This window comes from Chanodichthys erythropterus, chromosome 15 (assembly GCF_024489055.1).
Source record: "Chanodichthys erythropterus isolate Z2021 chromosome 15, ASM2448905v1, whole genome shotgun sequence".
In the NCBI taxonomy this organism is placed as follows: Eukaryota; Metazoa; Chordata; class Actinopteri; order Cypriniformes; family Xenocyprididae; genus Chanodichthys; species Chanodichthys erythropterus.
This window is the reverse complement of record NC_090235.1, coordinates 21,340,299-21,357,212: the sequence shown is the minus strand read 5'-3', so window position 1 is coordinate 21,357,212 and position 16,914 is coordinate 21,340,299. Positions and strand designations below refer to the sequence as shown.

General features: G+C 37.8%; 1 protein-coding gene across 10 annotated transcripts in view; it reads left to right on the top strand.

Annotated features, from left to right (window-relative positions):
• The window catches only part of zmym4.2 (zinc finger MYM-type containing 4, tandem duplicate 2), a 46,331-nt gene that overhangs the window by 15,732 nt on the left and 13,685 nt on the right, over positions 1 to 16,914 (top strand). For 7 of the 10 annotated variants that reach the window (XM_067412221.1, XM_067412220.1, XM_067412216.1 and 4 more), the window contains exons 2-11: positions 9,436 to 9,711; positions 9,809 to 9,890; positions 10,519 to 10,869; positions 12,004 to 12,059; positions 12,213 to 12,287; positions 12,921 to 12,999; positions 13,182 to 13,389; positions 13,471 to 13,597; positions 14,010 to 14,222; positions 16,338 to 16,485. In XM_067412221.1, the coding sequence (XP_067268322.1) occupies positions 9,436 to 9,711; positions 9,809 to 9,890; positions 10,519 to 10,869; positions 12,004 to 12,059; positions 12,213 to 12,287; positions 12,921 to 12,999; positions 13,182 to 13,389; positions 13,471 to 13,597; positions 14,010 to 14,222; positions 16,338 to 16,485 (1,615 nt within the window). Of the gene's footprint in view, positions 1 to 7,355; positions 7,782 to 9,435; positions 9,712 to 9,808; positions 9,891 to 10,518; positions 10,870 to 12,003; positions 12,060 to 12,212; positions 12,288 to 12,920; positions 13,020 to 13,181; positions 13,390 to 13,470; positions 13,598 to 14,009; positions 14,223 to 16,337; positions 16,486 to 16,914 lie in introns of those variants that run through there. The other 3 variants (XM_067412218.1, XM_067412215.1, XM_067412225.1) reach the window with 3 other exon arrangements.

Here is a 16,914-nt window from a genome sequence, read left to right as displayed (position 1 = left end):
CTAGGTAGCTGTCTTGCTGCCTTATAAGCGAACGACATTTGTGCATGAAGGCACCTCACGAAACAGCATAACAGTTTAATGATCTACATCAAAATAGTGCAAGCTTTGGTGAGAACTAAACAAATAATTACTATAGTAGTAATTTCTTGATGGAAATGATATCAAAATTTAAATGGTCAAAATCTTACGTTTATACACAAACTGAGCAGCAAACACAACTTTCGGACGCCATCTTTATTTTTTCTAGCTCAGCTGTCACAGAATGGAAAGCACAGGATTGTGGGATATCAAAGGCAGCTAAGGATACATCTATGCTTCCTTCAAAAATCGATTTGATGACGTTATTTCATGAGACAGGAAGTGAAGCGAACATTGGATTCAGACGTACCTTGATGCCTTCCTACCTTGAAATGTGTGCTCAGAAGTGCTCAGAAGCCAGTATTTTCCAGTTTTCAGATGCAGCCTAGGTCAGAGGTCCAACTTCCGGGTTCCAGTAGAGGATCTTGAAAAAGTCGAACGTTGCATTTTGTCTAATTACAGAGCAGTAAAAATTCTCAATTTTGTTGGAGTGTGAAAGTCACGTGATTTCAGTAAACGAGGCTTCGTTACGTCATAAGTGTTTCGAAATTTCAATGGTTCACATGACTTTGGCGGTTTGATTCATGCTCTGAACCACTGATTCAAAACAAAAGATTTGTAAAGCTTCATGAAGCAGTGTTTTGAAAATGCTCATCACAAGATATTGTTGAATAAAGTCCTTATTTTGTGTTTTTTTGGGGGAGGGGGTTTGGCGCACAAAGTATTCTCGTCATTTTATAATATTAAAGGATTAGTCAGTCCACTTTTAAATAAAATTTCCTGATAATTTACTCACCCCCATGTCATCCAAGATGTCCATGTCTTTCTTTCTTCAGTCAAAAAAGAAATGAAGGTTTTTGATGAAAACATTCCAGGATTATTCTCTTTATAGTGGACTTCAATGGCCTCCAGATGGTTGATGGTCAAAATTACAGCTTCAAAGGGCTTTAAACGATACCAGATGAGGAACAAGGGTCTTATCTAGCAAAACGATCAGTCATTTCAGTTATAAAGCGTATACGGTTGTACTTTTTTCGAAAATGACCGATCGTTTCACTAGATAAGACCCTCATTCCTCATCTGGTATCATTTAAAGCCCTTTGAAGCTGCATTGAAACTATCATTTGGACCTTCAACCATCTGGAGGCCATTGAAGTCCACTATAAGGAGAATAATCCTGGAATGTTTTCATCAAAAACCTTCATTTCTTTTCGACCAAAGAAAGACATGGGGGTGAGTAAATTATCAGGAAAGTTTTATTTAAAAGTGGACTAATCCTGTTAGGTTGAATCACTGTAGTCACATGAACTGTTTTAAATACATCTTTAGTATCTTTCTGAGCAGTGTAAGTGTTTTAGAATGCTGTTTAGAACGCTGCAAAAGGACTGAGACACGAGAGCAACAGCCAAACGCATCCGCCAAACATAAAAACAATAGGACAAATAGTGCAATGGAATGCAAAAACCTGTAAAAAATCTACTAATGATGTTTCATGTTTGCATGATGGTGACAGGCTGAAAGCTGCGGTTATTTTCTGTTTTTACAACATTTGCTGTTAATAATAGCCTGTTACTTGTTAGGGCCTGAGCACCGATGGTGTGAGGACCCTATTGGAATTGCTCAGCCAATTATTCTTCTTCTCCAAAATGAATTGCATTTTTGAGGACCTAAACATTATCAAAAACTCATGAAACTTTGCACAAGCGTCAGAAGTGGTGAAAATTTACATCTGATATGGGTTTCAGAATTAGGTGTGGCAAAATGGCTCGATAGCGCCACCTACAAAATTTCAATTAAGCGCCCTTCGTGCTACGTTTCACGTACAGTTATGAAATTCGGTAGACAGATGTAACAGCCCAATACCTAGAAAAAAGCCCTTGGGTGCAAAGTTTGTAAACCCAACAGGAAGTGAGATATATTGAATTTTCTCTGCAAAAATTTGTGCAGTTTTTGCCATTTCCACATGTTGTACTTTAACAAACTCCTCCTAGAGCTTTAATCAGGTCAACATCATATTTGGTCAGTCTAATCTAAAGGCCTTTGAGATGTTAAATTGCGAAGATCTAGAGTTCGCTGAAGGGGGTGTATGTGGCGGCCTGGCAAAGTTCGATGTTTCGCCATGAAACAGGAAGATGTTGTAACTCGGGCATACAATGTCTGATCTGCCCCAAACCTCACATGTTTTATTAGAGTCCTGACCTGAAGACATTTATATGACAATATTCAGTTACAGTCATAGCGCCACCTGGGGGCAACAGGAAATTACATGTTTTACACTGTGATTAACTCCTCATAGAGATTAAACCAGAAGCACATAATATATGGCCAGTCTAATCTTAAGGCCTTTGAGATGTTAAATATCAAAGATCTTGAGTTTTCGCTGAAGGGCGTGTCTGTGGCGGCCTGACAAAGTCTGTTTCGCCATGAAAGAGGAAGCTGTTGTAACTCAGGCATACTATGTCTGATCTGCCCCAAACCTCACATGTTTTATTAGAGTCCTGGCCTAAAGACATCTATATGACAATATTCAGTTAGCTATAGCGCCACCTGTTGGCAGCAGGAAATGTGGCACTTTTACATGATTTTGCCATAATTCTCCTGTATTTACTTGCTCACATGCATGTCGCCCACTGTTCGCTGTTTTCCTAAGGCCAATGGGTGGCGGTGAGCCCGGGTGCGAGGGCCCTTTCATCGCTGCTTGCAGCTTTAATGCTATTTATTGCTGTTATTTTTTTTTTATAGAAATATTTTGCATTTTTCTTCTTTTAAAGTATTAGGAAATGTTTAAGATAAGTTTGTACAACATTTGCCTTCATATTTCATGCATGTTATTTGTTAAATATCATTCCAAACTCGTAAGACCTCCATTTGGAACACAGTTTAAGATATTACATTTAGTCCTAGAGCCTTCTGTCCCTCCATTGAAAATGTACACTTACCTAAAGGATTATTAGGAACACCATACTAATACGGTGTTTGACCCCCTTTTGCCTTCAGAACTGCCTTAATTCTACGTGGCATTGATTCAACAAGGTGCTGAAAGCATTCTTTAGAAATGTTGGCCCATATTGATAGGATAGCATCTTGCAGTTGATGGAGATTTGTGGGATGCACATTCAGGGCACGAAGCTCTCATTCCACCACATCCCAATGATGCTCTATTGGGTTGAGATCTGGTGACTGTGGGGGCCATTTTAGTGAAGTGAACTCATTGTCATGTTCAAGAAACCAATTTGAAATGATTCGAGCTTTGTGACATGGTGCATTATCCTGTTGGAAGTAGCCATCAGAGGATGGGTACATGGTGGTCATAAAGGGATGGACATGGTCAGAAACAATGCTCAGGTAGGCCGTGGCATTTAAACGATGCCCATTTGACCACTAAGGGGTCTAAAGTGTGCCATGAAAACATCCCCCACACCATTACACCACCACCACCAGCCTGCACAGTGGTAACAAGGCATGATGGATCCATGTTCTCATTCTGTTTACGCCAAATTCTGACTCTACCATCTGAACGTCTCAACAGAAATCGAGACTCCTCAGACCAGGCAACATTTTTCCAGTCTTCAATTGTCCAATTTTGGTGAGCTCGTGCAAATTGTAGCCTCTTTTTTCATATTTGTAGTGGAGATGAGTGGTATCCGGTAGGGTCTTCTGCTGTTGTAGCCCATCCGCCTCAAGGTTGTGCGTGTTGTGGCTTCACAAATGCTTTGCTGCATACCTCGGTTGTAACCAGGGATGGAAATTAGCACCCGCCACCAGCCAAATGCAGGTGATTTTGTGTTGTGGCGGGTAAACTCGCTTCACCTACCGGCCACCGTGGCGGGTAAATAAAAATAGAATACTGTTTCACCTGGACGGCGGACACTTTTAGAGGAGGCACACCTTCAAAAGAAATGTGCCGTTACATCGCACGAGTTGTGTTCACACCGCCGGCGGCGTGAGCGTCTAGGAAGTCATTCATTTTCAATGTGAGCCGGCGGCGAGAGCGGCGTGGCGCGTCCTGGACGTTGAGAGCGTTGAAGTCAGGTCGACTTTATGGTAATGAGCTATGACGCGGTTCAGCGGCAACCAAACGGAATGTACAGGTCCTCGCTTGAGAGGATTCCGATTGATTGCCGCAACTTGTCATTCACTTTGACCCTCCTGCCGGCGGCGGTTTGAACGAACAGTACTGAAATGTATATCAGTTCATGGTTTGTGTGTGTATAAGAGAGAAAGAGAAAATGTCTGTATTTCATTGAGACTTGAGATTAAATAAACTGCTTAAGTATTGTAGATCTTGTAGTATTAATTTTCACATGCAGTTACACGTTGTCGGTTAAAAACAAGAAAGTGGCTGGTAAAAACATTGAGTGGCTGGTAGATTTTGAAATCCACCAGCCACAGTGGCCGGTGGACAAAAAAGTTAATTTCCATCCCTGGTTGTAACGAGTAATTTCAAAGTTGCTCTTCTATCAGCTTGAATCAGTCGGCCCATTCTCCTCTGACCTCTAGCATCAAGGCATTTTCGCCCACAGGACTGCCGCATACTGGATGTTTTTACCTTTTCACACCATTCTTTGTAAACCCTAGAAATGGTTGTGCGTGAAAACCCCAGTAACTGAGCAGATTGTGAAATACTCAGACCGGCCCATCTGGCACCAACAACCATGCCACACTCAAAATTGCTTAAATCACCTTTCTTTCCCATTCTGACATTCAGTTTGGAGTTCAGGAGATTGTCTTGACCAGGACCACACCCCTAAATGCATTGAAGCAACTGCCATGTGATTGGCTGATTAGATAATTGCATTAATGAGAAATTGAACAGGTGTTCCTAATAATCCTTTAGGTGAGTGTATGTACGGTATACTGTCCATGTCCAGAAAGTTTAGAATTTTTTGGTCCAAAAATAAAAACTACTACTTTATTCAGCATTGTCTTCTCTTCCAGGTCTGTTGTCAATCTGCGTTCACGATAGTGATGTCGTTCTTGAACGATTCGTTGATTTTTAATGAATCTTTAATGTGACTCGGGAAGAACGAGTCGTCTCAAGGGATGATTCGTTCAGTCACGTATGTGCAATATTCTATAGGTTCTGTACTGCTAGTAGTAGTTCACCTGTTTCAGTCAATGCAGCCTGAGCCGGAAAGAGAATTGATTAGTTATTTTCATGAGTGTTTCAGGGTTTTGAGTTGTTCCTTAATCATGTGACCGACCCATACGCTAAACCAATGCAGTCAATACAGACAGGCTGTGTGACCCAAGCACATTATATTTCTAAGTAAATAACTTTAACTCTCCAGTTTTATTTCAGTTTGGGTTAAAGCTGAAGTTATCATAACCTTAATGTTTTAAACTAACCTTAATAATTCAAATTCAAAATGTTATTTGCTTTTAATTTATGTCATTATGTCCTTTTTTGAGCAATCTTCTTATACATATATTAGACCAATTTGTCAAATATGCCTAGGAAAAGTAATTATTATACCAGCAAACTCAAAATTGGAGTAAAAATGAACAATCTAAGCCATAACTTTGTATTGTAGGCTTGGGTTATTATTATTATATACCCTAGTGTTTATTTACAGATAAACAGTCAAAAAGATAAATTAATCAATATTTTTTATTTAGAAAATAATAACACACCACAGATCATCAAGAAAAAGTAACAAAAACATAGTGACAGAAATGTCAGAAATAGCGTATGGGTCTGTTGCGTGATTAAGGAACGACTCAAAAACCCGAAAGACTCATGAAATGAGCTAATCAATTCTCTTTGCAGCTCAGAATGCATTGGTTTAGCATATGGGGCTGCCTGTCACTTCATTAAGGGAAGACTTGTCAGGCAAGAGGTGAGCTGAGCTAAATCAGCTTATCATAAACTGAAGACCCAGGTAAAGAATGAATTAATCATTTCTGAATCTTATAGCATTGTAGTTTTGTATTGTTTGTAGTGTGATCAACGTTTGCATAAGTAGTATATGTGTTGGGGAAGTAACACGTAACATTTTAATTACATTTTGCTAAAATGAACGAAATGACTCGAAAAAAGATTCGTCCATTTTGCTGAATGAGACTCAAAAGTCCGAGTCCGTAAAATGATCCGAACTTTCCATCACTAGTTCAGGGCCGTTTCTCAATATGCGTACTTGTCTGTACTTGTGTTCTTGTGGACTTGTGAAACGTCATCAGTTGCTGTCCAAGTACTGTTCCAATTCAAAGTTCACGTCTAGTTCAGATCCCCGGATGTGTTCTTGATCCGCCCCTTTTATCGAGGATGCATCGAGAAGTGACTTGTGCAGACTTGAGACAGCCAGGTATCCCAGAATGCATCTCGCACTAACCAGCAAGCGTCAATAGTAAAGGAGAAACCCCGCATAATTTAAACATATTACTGTTTTTATGTCATGATATGTAGTTTTAAGAGTGTTTCAGGCGAGAATGTGCTGGTTTAAAGCTCAAATTTGTGGTTTATTGATAAAGATAGTGCCTTTCTGACAGTTTGATCTGACGTTGTCGGAGTTGTGAGATCAAGGCGATCACCGGACGCTCAGCGCTCATGTGCCCAGCGGAGAGCAGCCTTACCTCGGCTAGTCCTTCTGACGTTTGCCGCTGGCTCCGTTTTGGCTGAGGGCAACGTGACGTTTCATAACTTTATATATGGCTATTTAACTTTTGTATCCTACTAAAGCGCTGATTTTGTACGCTTGACTGAATTGTTTGCTTTATTTCTTATTGTATATTCTTAATGGCAATTATTGATAATTAAAACTGACATAAAACAAATAGGGTTGTGTTTTATGTTATAGCCTATTTCATTTTATTACAGTGAAGTTAATCAGAGTATGCACAAATAGTATTACATTTAATATTTTTGAAATGTATACGAAAAGAGGCAGGGTTGTTTTAATATTTCGTTTTGTTATAAATGTATGCAGACATTGCAGATAATCAATCACTCGTTGCCTGAGACTATTAATGTTTTTGTTTGATTTTTAAATAAAACGAAAAGAGGCAGAGTGGTGTTTTATAACAAATTTCGTTTTATTGTTGGCTAAAACGTACATAAAGAGATAACCGGAGAAGCCAGAGCGAGCTGAGTGACGTTATCAAGAAGGCTGCTGTTCCATTTGCAGAATCACCGGACTTGTGTTCTCCCGTCCACGGGAGTTCGTTCTCCTGAGTCGAACTTGCCAAGTCCCAACTACCAAGGACGCGAGTCCGAAGTTAGCGAACTCGGTTTTGAGAAACGGCCCACGACTCCGCATGACGCTGCTGACGTAAGACGCTGTGACGTGTTATCTGGTGCGCCAGAGGTTCGTTTACATTCTGAGGGGGACGCACGCTGTATTCAAGCTATTCTACATTGTTTGTATTTTGGTATTGCTATTTTTTTTTTTTTTTAAATGGTGCGTAAGTGTGCATGTCGCGGATGTCCTAATCGCCAAAAACAACCACGGCGACGTAAAAGTGCATTACCAACGCCGACAGATGAAAGGATTCACTTTTACTCTTTCCCGGTAAACGATCCAGAGCGACTAAAGCGATGGCTGCTATGTGTTCAGCGAGATATTGATTTACCTCTTCAACTCGCCCGTCTACTGACATTGTGCAGTGAGCATTTTTCACCAGACGACTTCAGACCGGGTCCGGGAAAGATACGTCCAAAACTGAAAATAACAGCTGTGCCCAGCCTGCGTTTACCACACACAAAGGTATGTGTGTAAGAAGTATAGGGAGATCGTGCAGTAGGGTTGGACTCAATGCAGTGCATTCTCACTTCCGTCAGCATAGTGGAATACTAGCGCGACTCGAATGAAGTGCACTCAATAGTTGTACAAATGTGGTTAGAGGATGACTAATAGTCGCCTAATTTCATGTAAATTCAAAGTGAGGTATTTGGCAGCCGCAGATCTCAAACAAACTTACTGATCGGCGCGATTTACTGCTTGAAATCGGAGGAGTTGAAAACGTACGGGCAGCAGAAAGTGTCTGTATGGCTTCAGTATCTTGCAAACTTTGCTGTCTTTATTGCAGATGAAGCTGTTTATATATATTTGTGAAATAAACGCATGTTTCCAACATTTACGTGCAGTAAAAAAACTTCTCATTTCAATCTTAATGTACTACTTATTTCAGTGCCTACAGGCCGATGTACAATGATCAACATAAGCTTATTCTTTTTAAATATCAAAGTCTATTTTTCCACTTTTATTTCAATAAATATGACATGCATAATACAAATTGTTTAATATAATACTATTTCTACATGGAGACTGTTAATGTTGTAAAAACGGACTCATGTATGTGGCTTTTTTTACCATAGTAAAAAAAAAAAAAACATTGTCATCATTAATCTCTTTATTGCAGAACAAGATCGTCACATACAAAAATATACAGAGGATTTACAACACTATTCATTGTTATAGCAGCATTAAATGAATGAAATCAAATTATTTCTCCAGGGAATAACATTAAATGAACACACAGGCTACTTCCGTTTTGTATTTTCAATACACTTCTTACAAAGTATACAATCTTAATATATTGCAGCAGTTCAGTTTAAACTGGTATGATGTAAAATGATCTAAAATCTTTACCATTAATCTTCAACACCATTAATTCTTCGGAGTATTATATGTGGATGTGCTGCTTTCAGTTGTCCATTACTCGTAAATAAATCTCACAAGAGCAATTCGTTATCATAGCCTAGCAATTTCTAAAAATAAAGATTTGTTTTTAAAGACAATATTCTTGTTATTCCAAATAGGCTAACAGATTTGTGTGGACACACACAATCATTGTGATGAAACTCTGACAGCAATTCAAGGACACAACATTGCTAAAGTTTCTACTCACGGAAACCCTAACCAAGGCAGTTACAGAAAGGAAATAATAAATAATGTTACCAGAAGAACCCGAGTGTGTAAATTCTTACGTCAGCAGCGTCACTGCGGAGTCATGAACGCGGTTGACAACAGTATAATATAAATTTATAAAATATCATACATTCCTGTTAAGTTGGGATATTTCCAAAATTCCCCAGGGAAAGTTTCCGCCCCTTTGCAACCCTAATTATTAGTGAAGAATTATTTAAATTTCATGTTTTTTCCTTACACATAACTATAGTATGGCTTCAGAAGGCTTTGAATGTGCTGCACAAGCAATGTGGACTACTTTTATGATGCTTTGTTCATTACATTTTGGTTATAAATTGCCATTGTCCAGAAAAGAACTGTTTCCTATTGTGTTCAGAGGTGATAATAAAAACATACATGTTTGAAATGGCATGAGCATGTGTAAATAACCGCAGAATTTCATATTTGGTTGAACTATTCTTTTAACATTGTTTGTTTGCTGCTGTTTTAGGAGACTGCGAGTGATCCAGATGTCCTGTCAGCAGATGACTGTGGAGATATAGAGGAAGATGACGATGATGATGATGATGTGTATTTTGCGGATGATTTTGAGTCAACTTCAGGAAAGCAAAAGAACCACAGAACCTGCCCTGTACAACGTGGGCAACAGTCAAAACTCATTTTAACCGTTTCAAATCAGTCTACATCTACATCTCCATCTCATTCTCCATCTACGTCTATTTTTGGGACATACTATGCTCTTCCCCCCACATGGTACTACCAAATGGTAAATCCTCACATATTTTGTCACACAACTTGAAAGTGAGCAGGTTTTACTTCTAAATCATGATTGTAATATTGCTCCACTGATTGTTTTCTGACAGGATGATCCTGCAAAGATTGGACTGCCAATGGAAGGAAGTTCTGATGTAAACGTCAGCATGGATTCTGCTGCTACTTCAGAAGGCAAGATGATCAACCTTGTTTCAGACCTTTTATTTCATGAGATTTATATATATATATATATATATATATATATATATCACAATAGAGTTATATTTATTTTATTATAGTTAAGAATATAAACATAAGCAAATTCAATGGAATAGAACAAGTACAATAGAACAAAAAATGTATCTTTTCAATTACTATAGGTGTATTTCAAGCTCCAGTCCGTAGCTTTTTTGATTAAAATGATCCAAAATCAATTTTTGAGCAAGTACATAACCAGCCAACTACCTCCTTATCTTAGCCCGATTCACAACGGTAAGCTTACAAGTCCACTGATAGACGCCTGCTTTCAAACTCTCCCGCTTTTAAAACGCTTTCAAATTCTAACACTTCAGTGTGCTTTCATATGCTCCCATGCATTGATCATTGTAGCCAATCACAAACATATATGACGAGTGTTTCAACACAATGGCCAATCAGGTGTTTACAAATGTGCTCAAAGCGTCACATTTTTAAAATTTCAGTACCGAAGTTGGTACTTTTGACAACTCTATTTACTGTTATTACTGTAAGTAGTGCATGTAACGTGTGTCAATGGCACTGTAATATAAAGTGTTAATGATTAATAATTTCCCACTTTTAGGAGCACAGTCTACAGTTTCACAGCTGGGTTCTACGTTTGCAGCAGGTGTTTTTATGGCCAGTGAGGATTTCACAGGATATCCGGACACGTACCAGGGTAGTGGAGCAGAAAAGGGCAATACACTAGACCAGGACGGAGAATTAAACAAGAGTGTACTGGGACACTGTGAGCATAAGAAGGAAGCCACTGAACCAGAGGAGAACAAGGACAGGGATATCAATGCAGAGGACACAGCACAGTGTTCGGAAGAGCTTGTGATCACTAAAGTTGAGGACTGCACGAATGATATGGCAGTGGACCAGAATGAGGATTATAATGGGAAGATGGGAGTGAATGGACCAGCAGATTCGGGTAATTAAACCAATAAATGAATTTTAGTTGGTTCAAAATCCTGCTGCTATATATTAAACAATAATAGTACAGTGCTTCCCACAGGTTTGAAATATATTTGCGGTGGTAGCCGGGTGAAAATTCCTCCTATTACCTATGGCACAAAAATGGTCTACTACATGTGACAAACAAATAATGTGTGATTTTTAACAGTATTTTTATTTATTGAAATTAATTTTAATTACATAGCATATTACATTTAATTACATACTAATATTATGCATTATTATGCATTGTAAATTATGCAAAATTGCAGCATTTAAATGGTTCTCGTTTTCCTATGTTCTCCTTGCTGTCATATAGTGTCTCTCTTAGTGAATGGGACACAGATTTTACTAGTAAAATTTATAAAATGGATAATATGTGTCAAATAATGTTCTTAGTCTTTTCTTCCTGTGGGGGAGACTACAATAATTTACTATGAATTAAATGGAAATCAAATTAAATACAATTTATTGTGTAACCAAAATACCAATAATGCCCAAAACAAAAAGAAAAAACTTTGCGTGACTTTTAATTATAAACAAGCCCGAAATACACAGGTATTCTTATTTTGAAATGTCTGTACTATTGCAGGCTGATCCTTCAGATTCTTACAATCTTCTAAAACATTTTATATAAAGGCCATAAAGTAGACATTGTAATAATTCATCAACTTGAATTCATTAGCAATCGCTTGGCATATATCTGCGCTTTTCATTGATTGAGAATCACTTTGAAGCAGACTGAAGCGCTGTTGCGCGAGCTTGTAGAACACACAACAGCGCCCCCTTGTGACATTGCAAAATGCAGCGCCTGTGGGAATGTTAGCGGGAGTAAACAGTTCTGACGCACACGTAACGAGCTGGTATGAAACGACTAGTTTATCGATCGCGGATGGTTTCATTATCTTGCGCGGATATAAAAGTATAAGAGGATAAAAATAATAAAAGCAAAAATGTGTCTCCAATATACTTGCGCGGCCGTTATTATACGTGGGCGGCCCGCCCAAGTAAAGTCTATGTGTGGGAAGCACTGTAGTAAATTCATAACAAGTATTATACCGTTTATTTTTGTTGTATTGAACATGATTTGTATACCTTTCCTGTTTAACAGAAGCAAAGAAAGCCAAAGATGTAAAAGCCAAGACGAAGGAATCTGCTACACTAACGGTAAGCACAGCGCACCTGTTTAATGTTTACCGCTGAGGGAAAATAAGTTTGAGTTTGTGCCACGGAGCACATAAAATCACTTAAATTTGTCCAGCAAACACAGGCTGTTGACAAAAAAAAATTAAAGCGGCCTCTGTCATTTTACCTTTGAAGATCAAGGATGAACCAATGGATGAAGAGTGGAAAAAAGCACCGCAGTCCCCATTGAGAAACATTAAGGATGATGAGGTGCTGTACTTGAGATTTTACTGAAGTAGAAAAGTTGTATGAATGTCATAAAGTAAATTTTTCATGCAACATAAACTACCATTCAGAAGTGTGGGCTCAGTTTCTGTTTGTTGAAAGAAATTTATACTTTAAAATGATTTAAAATACATTGTCTCAAACAATTTCTGATTCAAATAAATGCAGTTCTCTTGAACTTTCTAATCTTTAAAAAATCCTGAAAATAAGTTTCACTTTTCAACAAAAACATTAAGCAGAAGAACTGTTTTAAAATTACATTGATAATCATAAGACATGTTTTTGAGTACCATATCAGAATGCTCTCTGAAGGATCACATGACACTGAAGACTGAAGTAATGATGCTGAAAATTCACAGAAATAAATTGCATTTTCAAATCTACAGAAATAGACAACATTATAAAATATTTTATTCTAGATTGTAATATTTCATAATATTATTTTACTGTATTTTTTAACAAATAAATGCAGTTTTGGTGAGACTTCTTTCAGAAAAGAATTTAAAAAAATCTTACTGACCCCAAACATTTGAATGGTAGAGTATATGTTATATAAGATACACTTATTTTTTATAAATGAGTGACTAAGGATTTATCCCAATGTGTTTATGCTTTCAGGATTTTGACCAAACGCCTCATGATGTCAAGATTCAAGCTGCATTGTCTGTTGGAGTAAATGCTTCCACTGCATCCATCGGTATAAGCATTAGAGTGGTTGTAAGCTGTTGTTCCAACCCAGTGTGACTTTGTCATACAGTTCCTCATATAGTAACCATCCTTCAAACAGGATATTAAAAAAAAACTTTTTGCGTGAGATTTTCCTTTTTAATGGTCTAAAGTCTGTTCTTGCATTCTTACATTGTCCTCTTCATGTCACAGGAGCTCCAGTAGGCTTCCCAGCAAAGGCACCATCAATCCCAGCTGAATCTGTTCAACCTTTTAATCGACTTGGTGTGCTGTGCACAACCTGTAATAAGGTTATGCTGAAGGGACAGACGGCATTCCAGCGCAGTGGCTCTTCTAAACTTTACTGCTCACCTGCATGTCTCTGCAGCAGCAAGACGAAAACATGTCACTGCTGCCATAAGTACGCTTGCGACATTTCATTCAGCTGTATAGTTGTAGATTGCTAGAATGAGCTGACTTGAAGTACCTTCTTTACCTTCAGAGAGATTCGTGACCATAACGCCATAATTGGCCCGGTGGACATGTTAGGGACTGTGAAGGACTTCTGCAGTCAGAAATGCTTCAGTGCTTTAAACTTCAAGTGCAGTGTGTGTCAGAAGACTGGAGTGGTGAGTAGACTTCCCCATCTGCTCAAAAATACACTTCTGTAGAGCTGGGCAATATTCATAGGGCTGGGCAATATTCATCAGGGATATTGCGGGTTATATGCGGGATATTGATATCGCTTTTGAATTTGTTTTCGCTTTCTAATTCTCGATTGCGCATACTCTGTGTATAGGGAGCAGTGGTAATTTTTAAACTCAGCATCATCAAATTAGGTAATATTAGGCCTTATTTGCAAGTCAGTAGAATTTTTATTTATTTATATTTTTCCCCCAAGATGCAGGGTTGTGAGTATTATTGTGTGCTCATTCGGAAAGAGACTTGTTAATAAATTGTAAAAGCATATTTTGTTGCTTTAATTGTCTAATATAATTTATGTGGCTGAGTTTTCAAAGATCTGAAATTGTCATTTCTCAGACTCGTCACGAAGTGAACTTCATGGGCTCCGTCCGTAAGCTGTGCAGCGACAGTTGCTTCAACCAGTTCCGCTCCTCCAATAAGCTGAACATGAGCAGCTGTGTGAACTGTGGTGGATACTGCTATGGCACTGACAGTCAGTGTCCGTCTCTGCGGATGGAGGACAGAGTTATGAAATTCTGCAAACAAAACTGCCTCACAGCCTTTAAACAGGTAACTGCAAAAGAATAGTAATACTCATTAAGCTTTCAGTCATTTTGTTCAAATGCTATTGTTAAAGTGCCCCATTGCGCTTTTTCGATATTACTTTTCATATATATGTAATATAGCTGTTTGTGAATGCAAAAGGTCTGCAAAGTTGTAATGAATAAAGTGCATGACAAATAAAGTTGTCTGCTAAACTAAAGAATCGATTCTGAACTGCTAAAACGAGTCGTCAGCAATTTCAGTCTCATTTCCTGTTATATACCTATAAAACAAATTTGCATAATGCCAGCCTATGGTCTTTATTGGCTGCCCGCAAACAATGTCTACTTTGACCCGCCCTTAAACACTGAGGCCTGTCGAGAAGATGCTGTTTTCAGTGTTGTGAATCCACTTTGCTGCGCTTTAAAAGGTTGAAGACTCGTGCTGGAATTGATATGGAAAAACCAATCAACACCATTGTTACTGTTTGTATCACTGTGTATCAAGTGTAGTGATCGACCGATATTAATTTTTTTATAACCGATACTGATTATTTGCATGTTTATGTACCCGATAACCGATATGCAGAACCGATATTTATTTACTGTTATACTTCTGTTTTTGACAATTATTACAACACAAATGAGCTGAACAAACCATTTTATTTATAATCACGCCCTCCTTGCATACAAAAAAAAAAACTTTACTGAATAATATTAGCTGGAATATATAACATTGTCAGGAAAGTAACAAACAAAACAGCATACATCATTGCATTTTCCAAATAGTGTTATTAATTATTATGTTTTGTCGGTCTAGATCATGAAATGCTTTCTGACAAAGTGCTGTAACTTATCTATGCATTTACACAAAACTATAAATTGGGCTACTCAACCGCGATCGCGTGTGGAGATACTAAATTTCCACAGAGCTGCATTTATTTACATTTGTATTAACTAAATAATGGTTATGTAGTAAATCAAATGATTATATAATCTAATAAAGTTAAACAGCACTTGCCAGTTGGCATTTTATGATCTAAATTTAATCTAACATTAAATCATGAAATGCCAACTGACAAAGTGCTGTTTGACTATAACTTAATCAACCGCGATCGCGGATAATAAATAATTAATTTCCACAAAGCGGTAGGCTATATTTATATGTGTATTAGCGAAATAATTATGTAGTAAATGATAATATAATCTAGGGTGTTTAAACAAGATAATCTTGTCAAAAGTTTCATTCAGTGGCCGTGCTTAAGCCTCCTGATCATCCGTCAGTTGCTAAGCAATATGAACGAACTTTTTCTTCTAGACTAATGGTGAGCAAATACAACAGATAGAGAATTAAATTCAGCGCTTTTATTTTCAACATGCACTCATTCATGTCTGTTTTATTTAATTCATGTAAAGTTACGTCTTTATTGGGGCATGACATGACGAATTACACTACGTGACTCAATGAGTTCGTCTCAATTGTTTAGAAACAAGCTGCATAAATTAACTATATCAGGAATTTATGTCTCAGATCTCATTTGTGCATGTCTGTTATGTTAAATAAAGTTGATTAATTAAAGCAAACCAAGTAGAACATATACTTTACCTGTGCACTGAGTTGTTGTTGACTGATCTCCTCAGACGGAGGAAGTCTCAAAACGGCCACAAGATGGTGCAGTAAATCGGCGAATCCGATATTACAAAACCGATACCCGATTATGGAAAAATGCTTAAATATCGGGAAAAATATCGGTAAACCGATACATCGGTCAATCACTAATCAAGTGAGCTGAAATTTAGATATGCTTGATAGGCATTTTGTTTCCAACACATGCTGCAAGTGGCAGACCAACAGATTGAGCTGTCTAACCAAACAGCAGAGCAGAGCAGGCTCTCAGAAAGGAGGGGATTAGAGAGACAGAATTTTCAAACAAACCGCTTTCAGACTCTTTGAGAAATGAGGTGATATTGTTCATTGTATATTAAGAGAATAATAGTGTTTTTGATCTTGGATGTATGTGAACCTATTGTAGGAGACCTCCAAAACAAAATTAGGAACCTTTTAAAATAGCATAATAGGGGCACTTTAAGGTGAATTATAAGTGCAAATAAATAAATTGGATAAACTGATCTTCACTTATAGAAGAGCCTGAAACTTGTCAGCTGCAAAACGTGTCATACCCTGCGCCCGGCTGCAGATGCAGTGGACAGTCCCAACTCAGAGGGCATCAGGGAGCTTTTCTGCTCCACTTCCTGTGTCACAGCAAGTAAAGGCCAGACCAGTTCGTCAGGTACCATGACCATATATTTACCACAACTCTGTGTACTTAATCATAGGAATGTACTGATACTATTTTTAGAGTCGGAACATGAGAACTGATAATTTATTTGAGATAATAGCCAATACCTACAATACCATTCAAAAGTTTGGGGCCGGTAAGAATTTTATAATATTTTTGAAAGAAGTCTCTTATGTTTGCCAATGCTGCATTTATTTAATCAGAAATACAGGAAAAACATTAATATTGTGAAATGTTATTACAATTTCAAATAACCTTTCGGTTTTGATATATTTGAAAATGTAATTGGTGTAATGATGCTGTAAATTCAAAGTTGAATTTTTAGCATCATTACCCCAGTCTTCTGTGTCACATGATCCTTCAAAAATCATTTGCTGCTCAAGAAACGGCAATTATTTGAAATTGAAATCTTGTAAAATA